General features: G+C 33.8%; 1 protein-coding gene across 3 annotated transcripts in view; it reads left to right on the forward strand.

Annotated features, from left to right (window-relative positions):
* Nucleotides 1–16,907, forward strand: part of LOC136031333 (paired amphipathic helix protein Sin3a-like) — a 110,187-nt gene that overhangs the window by 32,716 nt on the left and 60,564 nt on the right. For all 3 annotated transcript variants that reach the window (XM_065710817.1, XM_065710819.1, XM_065710818.1), the window contains exons 4-7: nucleotides 109–318; nucleotides 3,628–3,866; nucleotides 11,017–11,140; nucleotides 15,921–16,183. In XM_065710817.1, the coding sequence (XP_065566889.1) occupies nucleotides 109–318; nucleotides 3,628–3,866; nucleotides 11,017–11,140; nucleotides 15,921–16,183 (836 nt within the window). The remainder of the gene's footprint in view (nucleotides 1–108; nucleotides 319–3,627; nucleotides 3,867–11,016; nucleotides 11,141–15,920; nucleotides 16,184–16,907) is intronic.

Genomic DNA, 16,907 nt, shown 5'->3' on the forward strand with positions numbered 1-16,907 from the left:
AACATTGATCTTGGCCACCTTTCTCTCTGTCGATTATATCTGAATAATTAGTTAGCTGCAGTGCCATGAAAACAAATATATAACCCATTTTTTATTACCATTTTTCAGGGAATTTTGCATAGTGGAAGTTCTCAGTCTTCAACTCTCCACTCACCTGGGCCAATTCCAGCTCATATGTCTATTAATCAAGTTCAAAATCAGCAGATCATCCAAGGCTCTAGTGAACCAGTAAATTTACAAACAGCCCATCAGCAACACGTTTATCATCCAAATATGGCTCATCAACAAATGAGGCAGGCACATGTTGGCATTGGAAAGGTTTGCTTTGCTTTCTAAATTTTGTTTCACATATGAGGCAGGGTAATCAAGCATCAGATATAAAGGACTAGTTATAATTACACTCCCCCAACCCTTCCCTTCCAAAAAAAGGAAAACCGTTCTCCTTCCTGTGAAACGCTTGAAAGCTTTATTTTTTCTCTCCTGTAGAATTTTCAAAAAGTGAACTAAATAGCCTAATGGAAAATAGTGCGAATTTTGTATGTTGAGACCTGATAAGCTCAAATATGATTTACCCCCTCCCATGACACAGAAAAAGAAAGGTTGATGAGTGTTGAAAATAGAAGGATGGGATGCAATAAATTGACTTTTCCTTTATTGGTGGAAATAAGACAAAAACTGTTTGCTAAACCAAACAGTGTTGAGTTTGAATTATTACAGGTATGTCTTGACTATGATAAATCTTTGTGTTGAAAAGTACTCTCATTGTTCAAATTTGCCAAACTGATAAAAAATAAAGAGCAAAATATTAAACCACACACTAACGATATTGTTTAGACAACTAATACTTCTTCAAAAAAGCTTACAAACTAACTGGCTAAGTAAAGTTGTCATGACTGTAATTTTATTTGGCTTTTATGGCTTTGTTATAGCTTTTATTGTTGAAATAGTTGTCTTGGCTTTTATTGTTGGTACAGTTTTAGTATACAATCGTAAAGGAACGTTTATAAGCATATGGAAGGGGGTATTGTTGAAGACTGGCTGCAAAAACTAGCAACCCAAAAATGTGCACAGTTTTTGTTCCCTCTCACTCCAGCTGCAGGTATGGAAAAGGTTCCAAAGCTGCCAGTAGAAGCATTCGACAGAATCTCAAAAGATGCTGTCACTTTAACATTACAACTTGTATTTTGTGGTTATCATCTAAGTAACTGTCATCACTCTCCACTGTATAGGCTGTGGTTCACTCTTTACTTGGTTGCAGCTACTGCTGTAACCATGATATTTTGTACTTTTGCTTTGGCTTCTCAATTTTGCAAATGGGGAATTTTCCATTGGGGAGAATTTTCTGGGAATTTTTTTTCGAATGCATTTCTGTAGGGGGTGGGACATCGGCTCCCCCATTTGGATAGATCTTATTGTTAATAATGTGTTTTTACAGAACTTATAACAAGTTTGGATCCGAGTTTTTAATCATTTACTATAATTTTTGAGTGTTAGTGTTTTGTTTTTTTTTATTTTTTTTGAAAATGTATCTTGTAGTAAATATGTTGTAAACGTAGTAAAAATGTATCTTGTTGTAAAGACATAATGTTATAAATGATAATACGTCTTTAAATAAAAACAGGTATTGAAAAAAAATTCTAAAGCTGTCATAGCAGAATTCTAAAGCTGTCATAGCTGCACTCAGCGATTGGGGGAGTGCCTCGTTCTTACTCCCCGCACTCCTAAGAGTGAAAATGGGCTAAATGTAATAAAACAACAAATAACAAATGGAAATCAGGGCATGGACTTAGTTAGGTAACCCATGGAAATATAACCCTCTATTTGATACTAAATTTTTTTTTACAGGATTGTCTTCAAAATGAAAATCTTTCTTCAAAAAGAAATTTAAAGAAAGATTTTTTGTTTCTGTCGTTGCCATTATTTCTTGTTTTCTCATTAGCTAATTAGAGTATTTTCAAGAAGTGTCACAAAAAAAAAAAATTTGGCCTTGAAATTATCAATTCTTCAAATTCATTCGAAGATAGAAGCAAGTTTGATAGTAGAAAATATAGAGAAACTTTCGCGAAAAAAATTACAAGTAACAAAAGCAAGCAAATTCATCAAAGACTGTATTCCGTTATTTTGAATTCAATGTAATGCCTCAGAATTTGACAAAATAAGCGGGGCGGGCTATTAAATTATTTGACAGTAGACAAAGATATATAATAGAGCAAGCAAAAAGGATAAACACAAAAAATGAAATTATATGGCTAAGAAGGTTGTGGTAACTCAGGCACCATTTTCGTTGGCACATAGCAGTGGCGCTAATCACGAAAATTTAAGAGGAGGGAGCAAAATATGTTTTCCAGTATACGTGGGAAGGGGGTAATTTTTTTTCCATTTTTGTCAATGAATCAAAATAAGCAGATATTTCGACAGGAAAAAATATATTGTTTTTTTCCCTCTTGTGAGGTTTACCTTTTTTTTATATATATAGCACTGAAGATGATTTGGCGGAGGAGGTAATTGTCGGAATATCTGGTTTTTTCGTTTTATATTTTCCCACTCTTAGAAAATACCCAGAAATTGGAGGCTTTGTACCAAAGTTGTTTGATCCTAGGTTTAAAGAGTCTTCTAAAAAAAAAAAAAAAAAAAAAAATCATTGTTGGTATCAAAACAAATAGAAATTCATCTTTTTTCTCAGTTCCTCTCTTTGTCTGTTTTTGCTGTATAACTTAACTTTTTTTTAGCTCTTGTGTCCGAGCTGTGTTAATGTCGAATAAATAGATCGCGAGCAAAACTACCACGAAACCAAATAATCACTCAAATCGTATGCATGGTTTATGAATTTCTTCATGTGTATGTCAAGTAGACTCTGTAAAATTTTCAAAATATTACGTTTCAAAAGGCTTCTGTTAGCAATGTTGAAAATTCACCAGCTGGTAGCTCGGTAAATATAATTAAGTTTACTAAATTAGAATTATTAATCGCAGAAAATCAGGTTCTTGTCAAGGAATGCAAACAATTTGTCAAGTTCTGTTTTACACTAAAGCCCGTTCTCGTGTCAAGACACGTCTTAGCGGCAAAAAGTACCATAGTATAAACCAATGGAAAGTGAAGTTGGCTTATAAGACAGGTTAGGGGAAATTATATCAGCTAGTCTCGAATAACGAGTGAAAAAGAAAATTATTTAAAAATCGACCACGCTTCCATTGTCATAATTAATTTTTTGTGGATAAACCTTTGTTAATAATTAGTTTCAGTCATTATCTTGCAAAGTTTTCAAAGGTACTATTTATTTTATGAAGTAAATGATAATAAAACGAAGGAAAAGTTAAATAAGTCATGAGCATAATAATTTGAATTTCGCGCCAAAAACCACTAACCTGAAACACTTTCCACTTGGAGGCTGGATTCGCTTTTCACCTCTAGCCAACTCTTGTCTTCTCGCGAAAAATTTCTGGCAGCTTTCTGCTAGCTGCAAAAAATATAAATAAACAATGGAAATCTAAGCCGGTTTTGCTTTTCAGCTCGCGAAAAAAGGTCCTTAGCTTAAAGTGAAAACGAGCGTGTTGAAAAATTGAGTGAATTGTGCAGTAGAAAATAGAAAAATATGTCGTTTAAAAAATTTCATTTTTACAATTTCAGTTGCACAGTGGGACACCTATTGCAACGCCATCTCCAACTGGTTCAGCTGCATCCCCGTCGGCATCTCAGCCGGTTGGACTGTCATCAAATGCCTCAGCTGCTGCTCAACAGCAACAATTTCAGCGGTTAAAAGTAGAAGACGCTTTATCGTATTTGGATCAAGTCAAATATAAATTTGGTGGCCAACCTCAAGTTTACAATGATTTCTTGGATATCATGAAGGAATTTAAATCTCAAAGGTTAGTTTCTACAAACAAAACTAGAACCTTGATTTGGTATACAAGAAACTTAAGTACCCTGGTATGCAAAAAAGAAACTTTAAAAACGCATTTAAAATTTATCTTTATACATTTTTGTTACGTTTTTATGGGTTTGACAAAATTTCGGGAAGGGGGATTCAATCCCGGTAACCACTCCCCGAACTCTTGTCCAACTCGTAAAAACTACATTTGCACCGTTGCTCAGATAAGTAACAATTCATAAGAAATGAATAAATATGTGTTAAAGTTCAAAAGTTTACACATTAGGACAATAACTTATTCGAACTAATGAATAACAAATAATAAAGAAGAAACGAATATGCAGGAAGACCGCCAGAGAGGTGACTGACCTGACTAAAGTGTTGTATTCTCATTGGTAATCATAGCTTAAATTGTTGAGGAGGGAGACATATACCTCTGCCGAATTGTATTTTATGTCTAAATATCCTAAAGGGGGGATTAAATATTTTCCCTAGGCTCTTTTGTATATTGTTTGCCGTGTAAAAAATATCTAGATCTATGCAGCTGACTTAAGTACCAAGTGTCTTTATGTAGGTTTCCTCTAATTTACTGAACAACTGGATGTTTTTCATGAGTTTCTACCTAAATTTATTTGATCAGCGAAGTGGTAACAAAAATTGGCTCAAAGCCGAGTTGCACGGCATGAATTGGATAGTCAATAAACGGTGTATAATCAGCAAATGGTTAAATAAGTGACGCAGACTGTGAAAAAGTATTCGGCACTGCTTTATTCTGAAACATTAAAAAAAGATATTCAAAAGAGAAAATAGCAACTTAGAGGTCGCAAAAAAGAAGTTATTTTGCAATATTAAGAATTTGCAACTTGGTTTTTTCATAGTTAAAAAAAAAGTTTGGAAGAATAGAAAGATAAGTCTGCAAACCAAAATTAGAATGTTGGAAGCTACAGTGATGACAGTGGTCAAATATGGCTCTGAAGCATGGGCGCTCCGAAAAGCAGATGAAAAATTTGCTAGATGTTTTCCAGAGAAATTGCCTACGGGTTGTTCTGGGTACCCGCCTGACTGACCGTATTTCATACAGTATGTTGTACGAAAAATGTAGTTCGATCCCGCTTTCTAGGGCTGTAATGAAAGAAAGGTTGAGATGGCTAGGCCACGTTCTGCGGATGAAGGATGACAGATTGCCGAAGATTGTCCTTTTTGGCCAACCGTCTGGGGCTACACGGAAAGCAGGTCGTCCTCGTCTGGGTTGGGAGGAGGTCATAAATAAAGATTTAAAGGAAATGAGAACTTCCTGGGAGGGTTTACAGACGGAGGCCTTGAATAGATTAGGTTGGAGGAGGAGCGTGCGTAGCTGCGTTGGCCTCAGGCGGCTTGATGCTGCAGTGAGTTATTATTAGTAGTAGTATAATCTTTGAGTTGGAATATTCACAAACATAACTTTTACTATCAAAATGGGAGCGGGAATTCCTTCACTCTCCTTGAAATGGTCTGTAGGATTTATCAGAAAAAGGTGAAAATTTTGACCCGACCACGTCTTTTGGTGACCTGTGTCCTCCTGTTATTATCAATAGAGGCTTTTCCCCCAAAATTTGAGGATGATTTGCTTTTGATAGATCTTATTAATGTGACCTTGAAATAGCATATTGATAGTGTTTTTGAAACAATCCAACTCAATTTCAACGCTGAATGACCTCGAAAAAAATAAAAATCAAGCTGGAAATGATATATTTTAAGTAAAATCATCCGCTTTTCTTTAAAAATTAAAATAACGCCTAGATATATACACGTTTATTTCAAGCATCTAGATTTTTTAGTCCCAAAACTATCAAATTACCTTAATAGTCATCACTTTAGAATCTCCAATAAAAGTCACATAAGGAGAAAAAATAAGATACTTCTTCGGAAACTCTTCTATGACAATCCCTTGATATCGTTTTAGTGCTTTATTTTTTTTTTTTTTTTGTATATTTTATTTTATAAAAGCCTGCCTATCTATAAGCGTGATTTTATAAATCTTTTTTATATCTCGAAAAGAGTAGGCTATAGCTACCATTTATTGCTTAAATGTACAATTTCATTGGTTTTAACTCAGTAAAAATATCAATTTTATTAGCTTTTTATTTAATCTCTTTCTCTTCTTCATGGAATGTTGCCGGATATACCCCATAAAAATGAATATTTTGCAACCGAAAATATAAACAATGTACAGAAATATGATATTTGTTTCGAACTGGTTTTTTCTTTTCAAATAGATTATTCTCAAATGGTGTATTCAGGCAGTGAATACTGGCTAAATTCTTTCTCAGGGCTTTAACAGGATTTGAGAAATACAGTGTGTAGGAAAGCTCGTGATAGTGATTTTGATATCCACGTGACCGGAATTGATAAGTGATTGTTTCTCAATGTTTAATGTCGTCTTTTTGAATGAATGAACAATTTTATTCCCCACAATCACGAAGATTTTATAATGGAGCGAATAAAAAAAAATGAAACATACATACAAGAATCCAAATAAAAGATAAACTAACACTCAATCATTGCTCGGAGAAGTATACGAGACTGTTCTAGTCACAAAAAAATCTTTCAGAGCGACTCTCAGCTGTAACCAGAGGTTCAGTCAAAGGTTGTAAGTGGCAATCAGCTGCCTGTTTCTAGATCAGGGTTTCTAAAAATTTCTGCCGGAGGGCCTCATTCACTGCCAAAGAGCAGTTTGATGGCTGACTAAACACTAGAGGTCCAAGTGAGAAAGAATCAAAACATAGATGTTGTTTTTCATTATATCATAGTATTATATTTATAATGTTAATATTATTTAATAGTATATATTTAATATTATTTAACAATACATCGATGCATATGAACACATGCATTAATAGGAATGTTGAAATTGTGTCCTGGATGCCAAAATATTAGATATTTCTTGTTTTAGATTTAAATTTCCTTGCATCAACAGTGACACATCTGTTTCACTTGTCCAACCCAGCTTTTCTTTATGCCAATCATGTTCTTTCTTCCATCAACAGCCAAGCAACTGAAGTTGGTCAACTCCAAGTTATAATCAGCAATAATTTTTTTTTAAATACATTGAGTATATCCTCTTCAGTAGCTGTGCTGTACATACTATGCGGGGAAGCCAACTCGTCAATTAGATGGTGCTATATTGTTCCATTGATTTATAATAGTCAATGAAATGACGTAACGCCACCTGTTTATGGTAACCAAACGGTATCCAGGGGCCAAATGAGAGTGCCTCACGTGCTGCAACTGACTCACGGGCTGTAGATTGGAAACCCCAATTCTGGACCATAGGGGAATTCACAAGAGAGATTTCGAGTATCTAAAATACGTATAATTTATATTTTTTTGGCAGTGCACGTAAATTTAATCCAGAAAGGAGAAAATGGTATGACTTACGGGTAAGTAAATGAGTTGTAGACTCTGACTAGGATATATCATGCCTTGACCTTAGCGTTTTATTGGGTTTTCATTTTGGTTAATATCGTTGATTAGAGGTAGAGGGAGTTGGTGCGTGTCAACGTCTAGATAGGTAAAAAACATTAAAGCTCAAGTTCTATAAGTTCAAAAATCCCATTGTTTTTCAAAAAGACTGACATCGTATCATTAGGCATTTAATTTCTATGTGAGGAAAATCAACTTCGCTAAATATCTAGACAAAACAGCGAGTAGTATAGTTTAACCAGCCCTAAACGTCCAAATTAACAGCTGTATATTTTCTGTTTTATGTTTGCCACCTTAAGTTTCACTAAGCCACCTATATCTGCCACTTGATGTTTTAGGTTTCTAGTTACTAATAGTTATTAGAACTGACATAAATAAGCATAGTTCTGTTTTCTTAAATGGAATGTGGCTTTAAGGGTGACAATTCTGATTCTTTCGAATCACGGAACAAATTTTAAAAATCAAATCATTCGAAAGAAAGAAGAATATGCTATCTTTGGATACTGATTCGTTTATCTTTGTTTTTTTTCGGAAATGGCGAGGGGCTCAGTTGCCATCTGGTATAAAAAATATATGTAGTTACCATGTGGTTATCTCATCAATAATATCAATAATCCTTCGATAAAGAGTGTAAATGTGTTTTCGAGTAAGTTGTCTATGATTATTTTGTTTTTTATACATTGGTAGATAGGTTGAGCCCCTCAGGGGATGATTATGACTCTAATAATATGCAGGAGACGCTCTACTTTCGGATATTAGATTTTTGAACAGTTCATTATTTCGAAGACGAAGAACTTAGAAAAAAAGCGAAAGGAAATTAAAAAGAAATATGTGTTACTTTATCAAAACTTGAAAAATAAGATGATGCTCAACAAACTTTTGGTACGTATTTAAAGAAAACACCTGGAAGTACTTAATAATGTCGCGTTAACTTGGTTATTCAAATATTAATACATAGAAATTTGAAGATGTTGTTTTCGATACATGTCAAAAATTGTTATCAAAATATGTTGAAAAAATAAAATTTTTTCCAAATTTTAATTGTCTGTTTTTTTGTAGTAAAAGAAATACCTCTTGTAAATTCGCTAGTTTATTTTGTTTGCCAAAAATTCCCCTGTCTTCCTTGATCTTTATTTTTTGCGGACTGAATTCCTGGTTACACTTCTGATGTAACCTCTGGGTATTTTATAACCTAAATGTACAATTTCAGCCTTGAAAAACTTTCAAACCTGAAAGGTAAAAAAAGAGTCGTTAATGTTTGTTGTTTCATTGTTTTAGTAACACTTGCTAATTTGTTATTTATAAATTATTTATAATTTAACCGTATGTCTTTAAACCCCTCTTCCGCATAACTAGAAAAAACCCAAAATTTTTGTTTGTAACCCATTTTTTTGTTCTGTTGTTGACATTTGAAAGGTAGGAAATTGAGAAGGTGGTGAAGCAGAGCCGCTTCCTTCATTCTTTTCTTCCTTGACCCCTGTGAATCTTGGCTAAGTATCAAGTTGTGTTTCAAGATGTAAGTAATAGGATGGGATTAAATTTACCGCGACGTAGTAGGAAATTCATAACAATAACTGCGCAGTTGAAGATGGAATGGCTAAATTACTTAGATTGCTAATAAGGCAATGATAAAATTATGAATGTGTGGACATAAGAATTCCAAAATAAGTAGGAAAATATGATTTTGTGTCCAAGTCCAATAGATATGTTTGCCCCCCCCCCCGCCCACACTGCTCCCCAAAACCGGTTATTACACTTCAAAGAAATCTTAGTCGGTTCTTTTTTAAGTTTGCAAAAACAGAAGAAATGTGTGACAAATAAAAACTGTTCAGTACGTGTCCTTCAAAGGCTATCTGGCATAATAGAAGAATATTCAAAACTTTAGCCTTTTGTTCAGCTATACAATTTCAATGCTTTTTTTATTTTTTTCTTGCCTATTATCAAAAAGAGTTTCCTAGAACATGACCTTACAATGGTAAATGTGCATATACACGCTTTCTTATTTTGAGAAACCCCGGCTCAATGTTTCAGATTATTTCGGGTTTAAGGTGGAGCCAGAAAATCGGGCTTTTCGCGAGATTTCATTTCTTAATATTAACTGTGACCTTCAAGAAAAAAAAGAAATAATTTTTAAGTTTACTATAAAGTGAGAAACTATACTAGAGGAAATTTTTTTGTTTAGGTAAACTTTTAGAAAGAGAGGAATCTCGCCTAAAAATATTATGGAATATTTTGATTTCGTGTTCTAACGATATTGTCCTCTTCTTAAAATGTCAGATGAAAGAGAACTCGTGAGAATAAGCCGTTCAGGAAATTCTATTCATGCATAAACGGAAGTACATTTCAATTATATCAGGGTTTGTCTTCATAACTATGTTTAAGCAGTCTATTCCTGTGGAGGAAGATATGAATTTATCTTATGGTTATCTGGATATCTGTGGGGTTAAACCTTGTCGTATATACCATTCAGTTAGGAGGACTCTTTCAGAGGTGGTTCTGGCCTCTCTTAGGCCCGGGACGAAATGTTGATTAGCGCCCTCGTGTCTCCTTAAAATTTTCTTGCCAAATTTTGACAAAATTTATAGTTATTAATAAAATCATTTTAAGTTAAATTATCAATTAATAATTTTATTTTTCTATTTTTAAATTAATAATTTCAACTATTTAATTTTTATCAATTATTTGATCTGAAAATTTTAATTATTGTTATTTTATTATTGAATAAATGTTGTAGTTTATTTTTATTTTATTAATTAATTAATTATTTTCATTTATTAACTGCGCTCTCTAATTTGTTTTAATAAACATACAGTTTTAAAATTAAAAAATAATTATAACCGTTATATTATCTATTTGAAATTTTGCGCCCCAAAAATTCTGTGCGCCCAGGGAAAGTGCCCTTCCCAAAAAACTACCACTGGATTCTATTTGTTATGGTAATAATAGTAAGCGTGGAAGGGATGAAATATGCTAAACACGCCCTTCACACTATTGTCGGTTCTATAGTTTCACCACCTTATTTTTGCTTTCTTTTCAACATCAATTTTCAAGCCAAGCAAGCAATGGACGAATTCTTATGCCAATGTAAACTAAGCTGTGGATGAATACCAAGTGTAAAGAACGTGAAGATATTCGTCCCTTGCGAGAATTTTTTGAGGCAAAAACGGAAGAGGTAGGTAGGTTCTACAAGGTCGAATCTGCTTAGGCGGCAGGATATCACGTCGCTCAATGGGAAAAAAAAAATCGTGAGCGAATATTCAGCTCGCTTCCTCTATTATTTATTCATCGATAATAATTTTAGATTGATCGTGACGTTTGATGGGTATTAAAAGAAGTTTTTTGTCTTAAATTTTCTTGAAGGATTTCAGCGAAGTTCGCTATCGATTAGACATACCAACTGGAATCCACGTTGCTACTTTACATTCGTTTTGCCTGACAAAATTTACCGTCATCTGTCGCAGTCTAGTTTTTTGCTTTTATTTATCTGACCTAAGTTTTTGTTTCAGAAAGTTGACATGCTAGATCATACTTTCCTATTACTTTAACTTTCTTTTTAAACATTAACTGGTTACAATTATTTACCAATTGTTTGTAGACTTATCGATTCAGATTTTATGTCGACTTGTCTCTGTTTTTTTTTTTTATTTATTTGATGATTTAATTGTACACATGTGTTTTAATTTCAGTATTGATACACCTGGAGTTATTGCACGAGTCTCGTCGCTGTTTCGAGGACATCCGGAACTAATCGTTGGCTTCAATACATTTCTACCTCCAGGATATAAAATAGAAGTAAAATCTAGTAATCATGTAAGTTCGTATTTTATTTTAGATTTTGTCTAAATGGGGCTATTTGCGACCCTCTATGTCTTAAGGTTTATGTTCCTTGTGTAATTTTTCGTGTTTTGTTTTTCTGCTCTCTTATGGTTTCAATGTATGAACAGAAGAAGACAATTTTACTATCATTCCATAGCTGGGATTCAGCCTATCGATTATACGTCTACCGAACGACAGAATTGAAAACATATTGAATATTAGTATCTTCGAAGACCACACTGCTTGTCCGTGATGTACAAATAACAGTTCAAATAGGGAAATACCCTTTTATTAGACAGTGAAAAACAAAGATAAAAATTCTGGATATTTCGATCATATTCACAGCGACCGTCATCAGAAGATAAACTGCTGATCTTTATGTGCTCATGATGGTTGCTGTGTATGTGTTCAAAATATCCGGAATTTTTATCATTGTTTTTTACTGTTTAATAAAAGGATCTATCCTTATTTGAACTGTTATATGTACGACACGTTGAATATTAGTTGAAGATTATTGAAAAAAAAGACAATTTTCTTATTTTTCAAGTGCATTTAGATCCTTTTCCAGTAAAACTTTTAAGTAATATTATCAATTCTGGCTCTGTAGATGAATAGATCTGAGACTAGTGAAACCAATGATGTTCGATCTTGTCCTTCTGGGGGTATTTACAGTTGTAGCTTTGTCACAAAATCTCGTGTTTCAGAGGGATCATATATCTTAACGGTAAAAAAGTGTCATCCACGGATATCCAATCGGAAGCGAATCTGACTTAAAGACTGACTAGTCTAAATTATCACAATTATTGATTGAAAGGGAAATGTGTTTGAGAGCTGTTTGACCATGTTCTTGTTGTTCTGCTCAGCTTTTATTAGAATTGTCTTTCTAATAAACTAGCATTAGTAATGACTTTGAAAGGTTTTCATAAATACTATTCATTTCATGAAGTCATTGATTTAAAAAATAAAGAGAATAATAGGTTGCAGGCTATTTTGAAAAAATGAGTGTAATAATTTGAATTGGACGCTAAAAACCACTAGCTGGGAAAAGTTTCTACCAGTGGCCTGGAGTTAATATTGAAGTCTAGCCAGATCTTGTCTTTTCGCGAATATGAGCCTGGCAGCTTTTCGCTAGTCCTGAATTTCAGATGGAAAGCTAATCCAGCTGGAGAACAATGCCTCAAGTGTTAACTATCTAAATTGTTTTTACCTTCTTTTTTTCATTAGTATTTATTCGATAATGTAATTTTTGTTGTTACCTTGAATCCACATTATTTTAAACTTAAACAAGATCAGGCATGATTATTACTTATGGCATTAGTTTGCTTTGATTAATAATGTTAATTTCGTTGTCAAAGGCAGTTTGGTAAGGTTAAAATATAGTTTTTGTTTAGCTCATTCAGGTTTTTTGCAATGTGTTAATATTTGTGATTTGGTAAATTTTATAATATTTAGTTTACCTATTGTTGCTAAAAAGAGGGATATATTAACAGGATAAGCCTGTTTTGGTTTTACTTGGTTGTTTTACATTTGCTGTTTTTTTTTCTTTCATAGGCATGTATTTTGGGGGGTGATACCTGACACGGGGATGCCATGGATATTCTATGGTAGCCACAACACTGTGCTGGGTAGAGAATTTAAAGTGGCGAAACCCTATATAGGCCAGTGTATTCTCCTGATGAGCCCTTGTGTTGGGTTGTTGCCTCTGAATTATTTGTCTATATTATTTTTTCTATTGTTTCGTAAATGACGACTTATACTTATTGACGACATGACTGCCTGTCCATGGATTATTCTTTATGGTTGATTGTGTATGGCTATACTGTTTGACCTATGTGATTGTATGGGTGAGTAGGGTTAAGGCCTCATTCAAGTGCTGGTCTATATTAATCACTAATTTTAGGAAAACAGTCTTCCTTTTCTCCTTCTGTCTCTCTCTCTTTTTTTTGTGTTTGTGCTGTTGTATTGGTGATTTCTCTTTTCATGATATATATATATATATATATGTATAGTTTCTCTCTTGTTCTTGTATTGTGCTGAAGACGGCCCTTGGACATAGGGCCGAAATATCCACAGAAATAATTTCCACTGTCTTGAAAAGATCCTATTGTCTCTACTTTGTATTTGTTTGTTATGGAAAGGCAGTGTGGTCTTAGTCGCTATTTTTGCTAGTCATCTGGTGATTTTTTAGGATACCTGTTTTTCTAAAAGGCTATTAGTATCATCAGCGAATGGGACATTGTGTTCTTGACTGGAAAAGGGTCGCAAATCGTTTTCTCTTTTACTGTAAGTTGTGATTTAGGTTCCTTGCTCCAGTAAATTTTTGTCGTGCAATTTGGAGGCAAGTCGCTCTGAAGCTTCTTTTTACAGATTGAAATCTAACAAGACCATTCAACTCGTCTTGGTTAAAACGTTGAGGATATGATGAAACTCTCTCATCACAGTCACCACCCTCATTTTTATCAAGAGAGTCGTCAAAGACTCGATATTCTTTCGAACTGAGCTTGCTAGCTGATGAAATGTTTGTATTGGTAGCTCATCATTGTGAGCAAGTGTTGTCATAAACCAGGGAAATATCACTTACTATGGTTGTTTCTGTTTATGCCATTAATATTTACGACACAGAAATAGCAATCACCGATATCGCTGTAGGTTCCCTCTAAAATAATCAGTACAACAAACTTGAAACTTTTACTTTTCTCTAATCCGATGTTGCAAACGTTCCGCATGGGTTTACAAACAGTGCTGTTGTGTTATCTTGGTCGACAAGTTTGACACCAACATACCCAAGATATGCTTTCTTTACAAAGTTAGCAATAGGTTCCCTGTTTCCCTGAAAAGTGCACTCTACATAATTAGCAAAATGCATTGGGATGTTTCACTCAACTTCTTCTACTTGAACCGGAACTTATTTTTATAAATCTAAAACATTATCATAGTAAAAGTACATCAACCTATGACAAAGTTTTATAACTTTTATAAAAACTTTACTCTGAAAAAAATATTGCCTCTGAGACACATCCACCTAACCGCCATGGTGAGAATCCTCCAACTAACCAGCTTCGGTGCCACTCCTCACTCCATTACCCAGATAAAAAGATAGGAACTAGTCGTTATATGATACATAGATGGATTTAGCAATGACCTTAATTGTGGATGATAGTGCTACGTTTCAAAAAGTCTAGCTACTGCAGTAAAACTATTTTCATATTTGGATTCAGCGCCCCAACAATAATATGAATCACCTTAAAAACCTTGTCCAACTAACCTGTGTATTTATATTTGTTTTTAGATCAGTAGTGACCTTTATTTACAAGTATTTTGTTTAGCCTTTCTTCTTACACATTCTGGCTTCCTGTTGTTTCTTTTTTCATATCCTTGTGAATTCTTTGCTTAAAAAGAAGTTTCCTATTTTCCGAAACAAAAACTCCATTTTTGGTTACCCTCTCCTGTTAATCTTGCAACAAATCTTACTCTTCTTTTTTCCGAAATAAGTCAAGTTTTCCTATATAAGAAAGAATTTAGCTTTAATGTTTAATTATCTAAAATTGACACTCATGTTATAATTTCCGCCTCAACGATGAGAGGGGAGCTGTTAGTCCCTTAGCACCCACATTGTATGCTTAACATAGATTCATTCCTACAAATGAAGGGACTTCAGAGGCTAAATTCCTTCTGTATATTCATTTTAAGTGCCTCCCATGGAAAGTTCGAAAATTTGTTCCTAAAAATTAAGTTTTTAAGGTTTCGGGTACTCTCCTCCCCCAATAAAAATTTGTTGACTTCTGCCCTAATAGCTGGTACACAACCAAGCGAAATTCTATTACTGTTAGCATTATTGGATAAAACGCTGCTATATAAACGCATATTTCTTTAATAGAATCCATTTATTTTTAGCCTTTGGTAGTTATAAGGGGATTTCAAACTTTTGCTTGGCAACACTTTGACTTTGTTTGAGCTAAAATCTTTTATATTTCGGGATAAGTGGAAGAAGTCGATATACTGCTTTAGGAGGATCTCTTTTGTTATTTAAAAAGGAAACGTAGAACTTCAAATTTCAGTTTGAATGAGCCCTCTCCCGACTAAGTACAGCCACTGATTCAAGACGATTATGATATTTTATAAAACTCCTTGCGGTCTTGATCAGAGGAGATCTGAGTTTGGAAGAAAATCAAAATCCATGAGAGCTAGGCACTTAGTTCTCTCATCAGCATTTTTGTCACAGAGATTGTGGAGTATCTACTTGAGATACTCCAGCCAATTGTTTTTTAGTGTTTAATTGTCCAGAGAATAGTATCATATCAAGTGATTGATAGCACTTTACATGTTGAAATAAAATGAGTAATAATATTTCTTATGTATCAATTTAGAATTTGTTTTTTGGTGAAGTTTTAATATAAAGCTATGTTATAAGAGAAGCCAAAAGTCGGGTTGGCAGCCTTACCTTACGTCACCCGATGAGAAAATGTTTACGTGATGGTGAAAATTTGGTTTGCTTCTCTTTTGGATAAAAATTGACAAATTTCTTCTACTGGCCGTTTAAATCAAAAATATAAAATAAAATCAAGTAAAAATTCACAATTTGTTTTATTTTATAGATAGGGATTTAAGGGAGTTCTTTTTTTTATAAGAATCTTCATGAACCTCGAAAAATTTAGTTTTCAGTAGATATATCAGCTGGAATCCACATAGTAACAATGCTCGTTCATATATAATATTTCTCAATTATTAGTATCGTTATTCTGATATTCAATTAATTTATTTCCCTCTTCTATAGATGGCTACAACGGCTTCAGGAGGAGCTTTGAACAATCTACACACAACAACAGTGGTTCACGCTCCGAGTGGAATTCACCACATCTCTGCTAGTGGTGCTATTACGTATCCTGTTCCTCAGGTGGAAAGACAATCTGTAAACTATGTTGCTGCTTTAGTTGAACGCGGTGCTGCAACACCGCCAATATCTCTAAATAGACCAGTTGTTGCACCCACACCACCGATGAGTGTAAAACCCGCTGTTCCCTCTCCTGGAATGACAGTGTATGTATTTAATTCCTTAAGTCAAATAAGTATAATTTTTTGAGGCAATTCAACTAGGGAAGTTTGAGTGGTGATGCATTTCGATCCCCCCCCCCCTGCCCAGACTTTGATATTGATTGAAAGGATCTGTTTTCCAGGAAACTAAAAACTTATGCCTTAAGGTGCACTTTTTATGATTTTGACCAACAATCCTTTTGAAATGTTGATTTTATTATGGGATTGAGTCTCATTATGCTCAATTGAAAGAGTGCTGGTTTACATGTTACCTTCTCTCGCCCTGTCCTGGCTAAGATCTTGATCCATTCCATTGGTCCCTCAAACCGAGAAAATTAAGCTTAAAAACAGCAACGAGAAAAAAAAATCTTGTCTATCAAGGAATTTTTGCAACAAATTTCATTGTTCAACTTTGTCTTCTAAAATCTATAAAAATGGACTTAAATTAGACTCCAGGAATAAAACTAAACAAAGTGCTTTGACAAATGTTTGATTTCTTTTTTGTCTTTGTTCATTTTCTTTTAGTTTTGTTATTTTAGTATTATTTCTTTTTTTTGAAGGTTTAATATTGAGCTTAGTCAAGTCATGGTCTTTATATCTTTTGCTTTGTTTTAACAAATAAACATAGCATCGAGTATAGCTTCAACCCTTTATTTTTCCTTAATTAAAAAGTCATTGTTGTATGAATTAAGAGATTGTGAATTTCACATTAAAGTTAAGTCCTCAAGAT

Source organism: Artemia franciscana, chromosome 9 (assembly GCF_032884065.1).
Source record: "Artemia franciscana chromosome 9, ASM3288406v1, whole genome shotgun sequence".
Classification (NCBI taxonomy): domain Eukaryota; kingdom Metazoa; phylum Arthropoda; class Branchiopoda; order Anostraca; family Artemiidae; genus Artemia; species Artemia franciscana.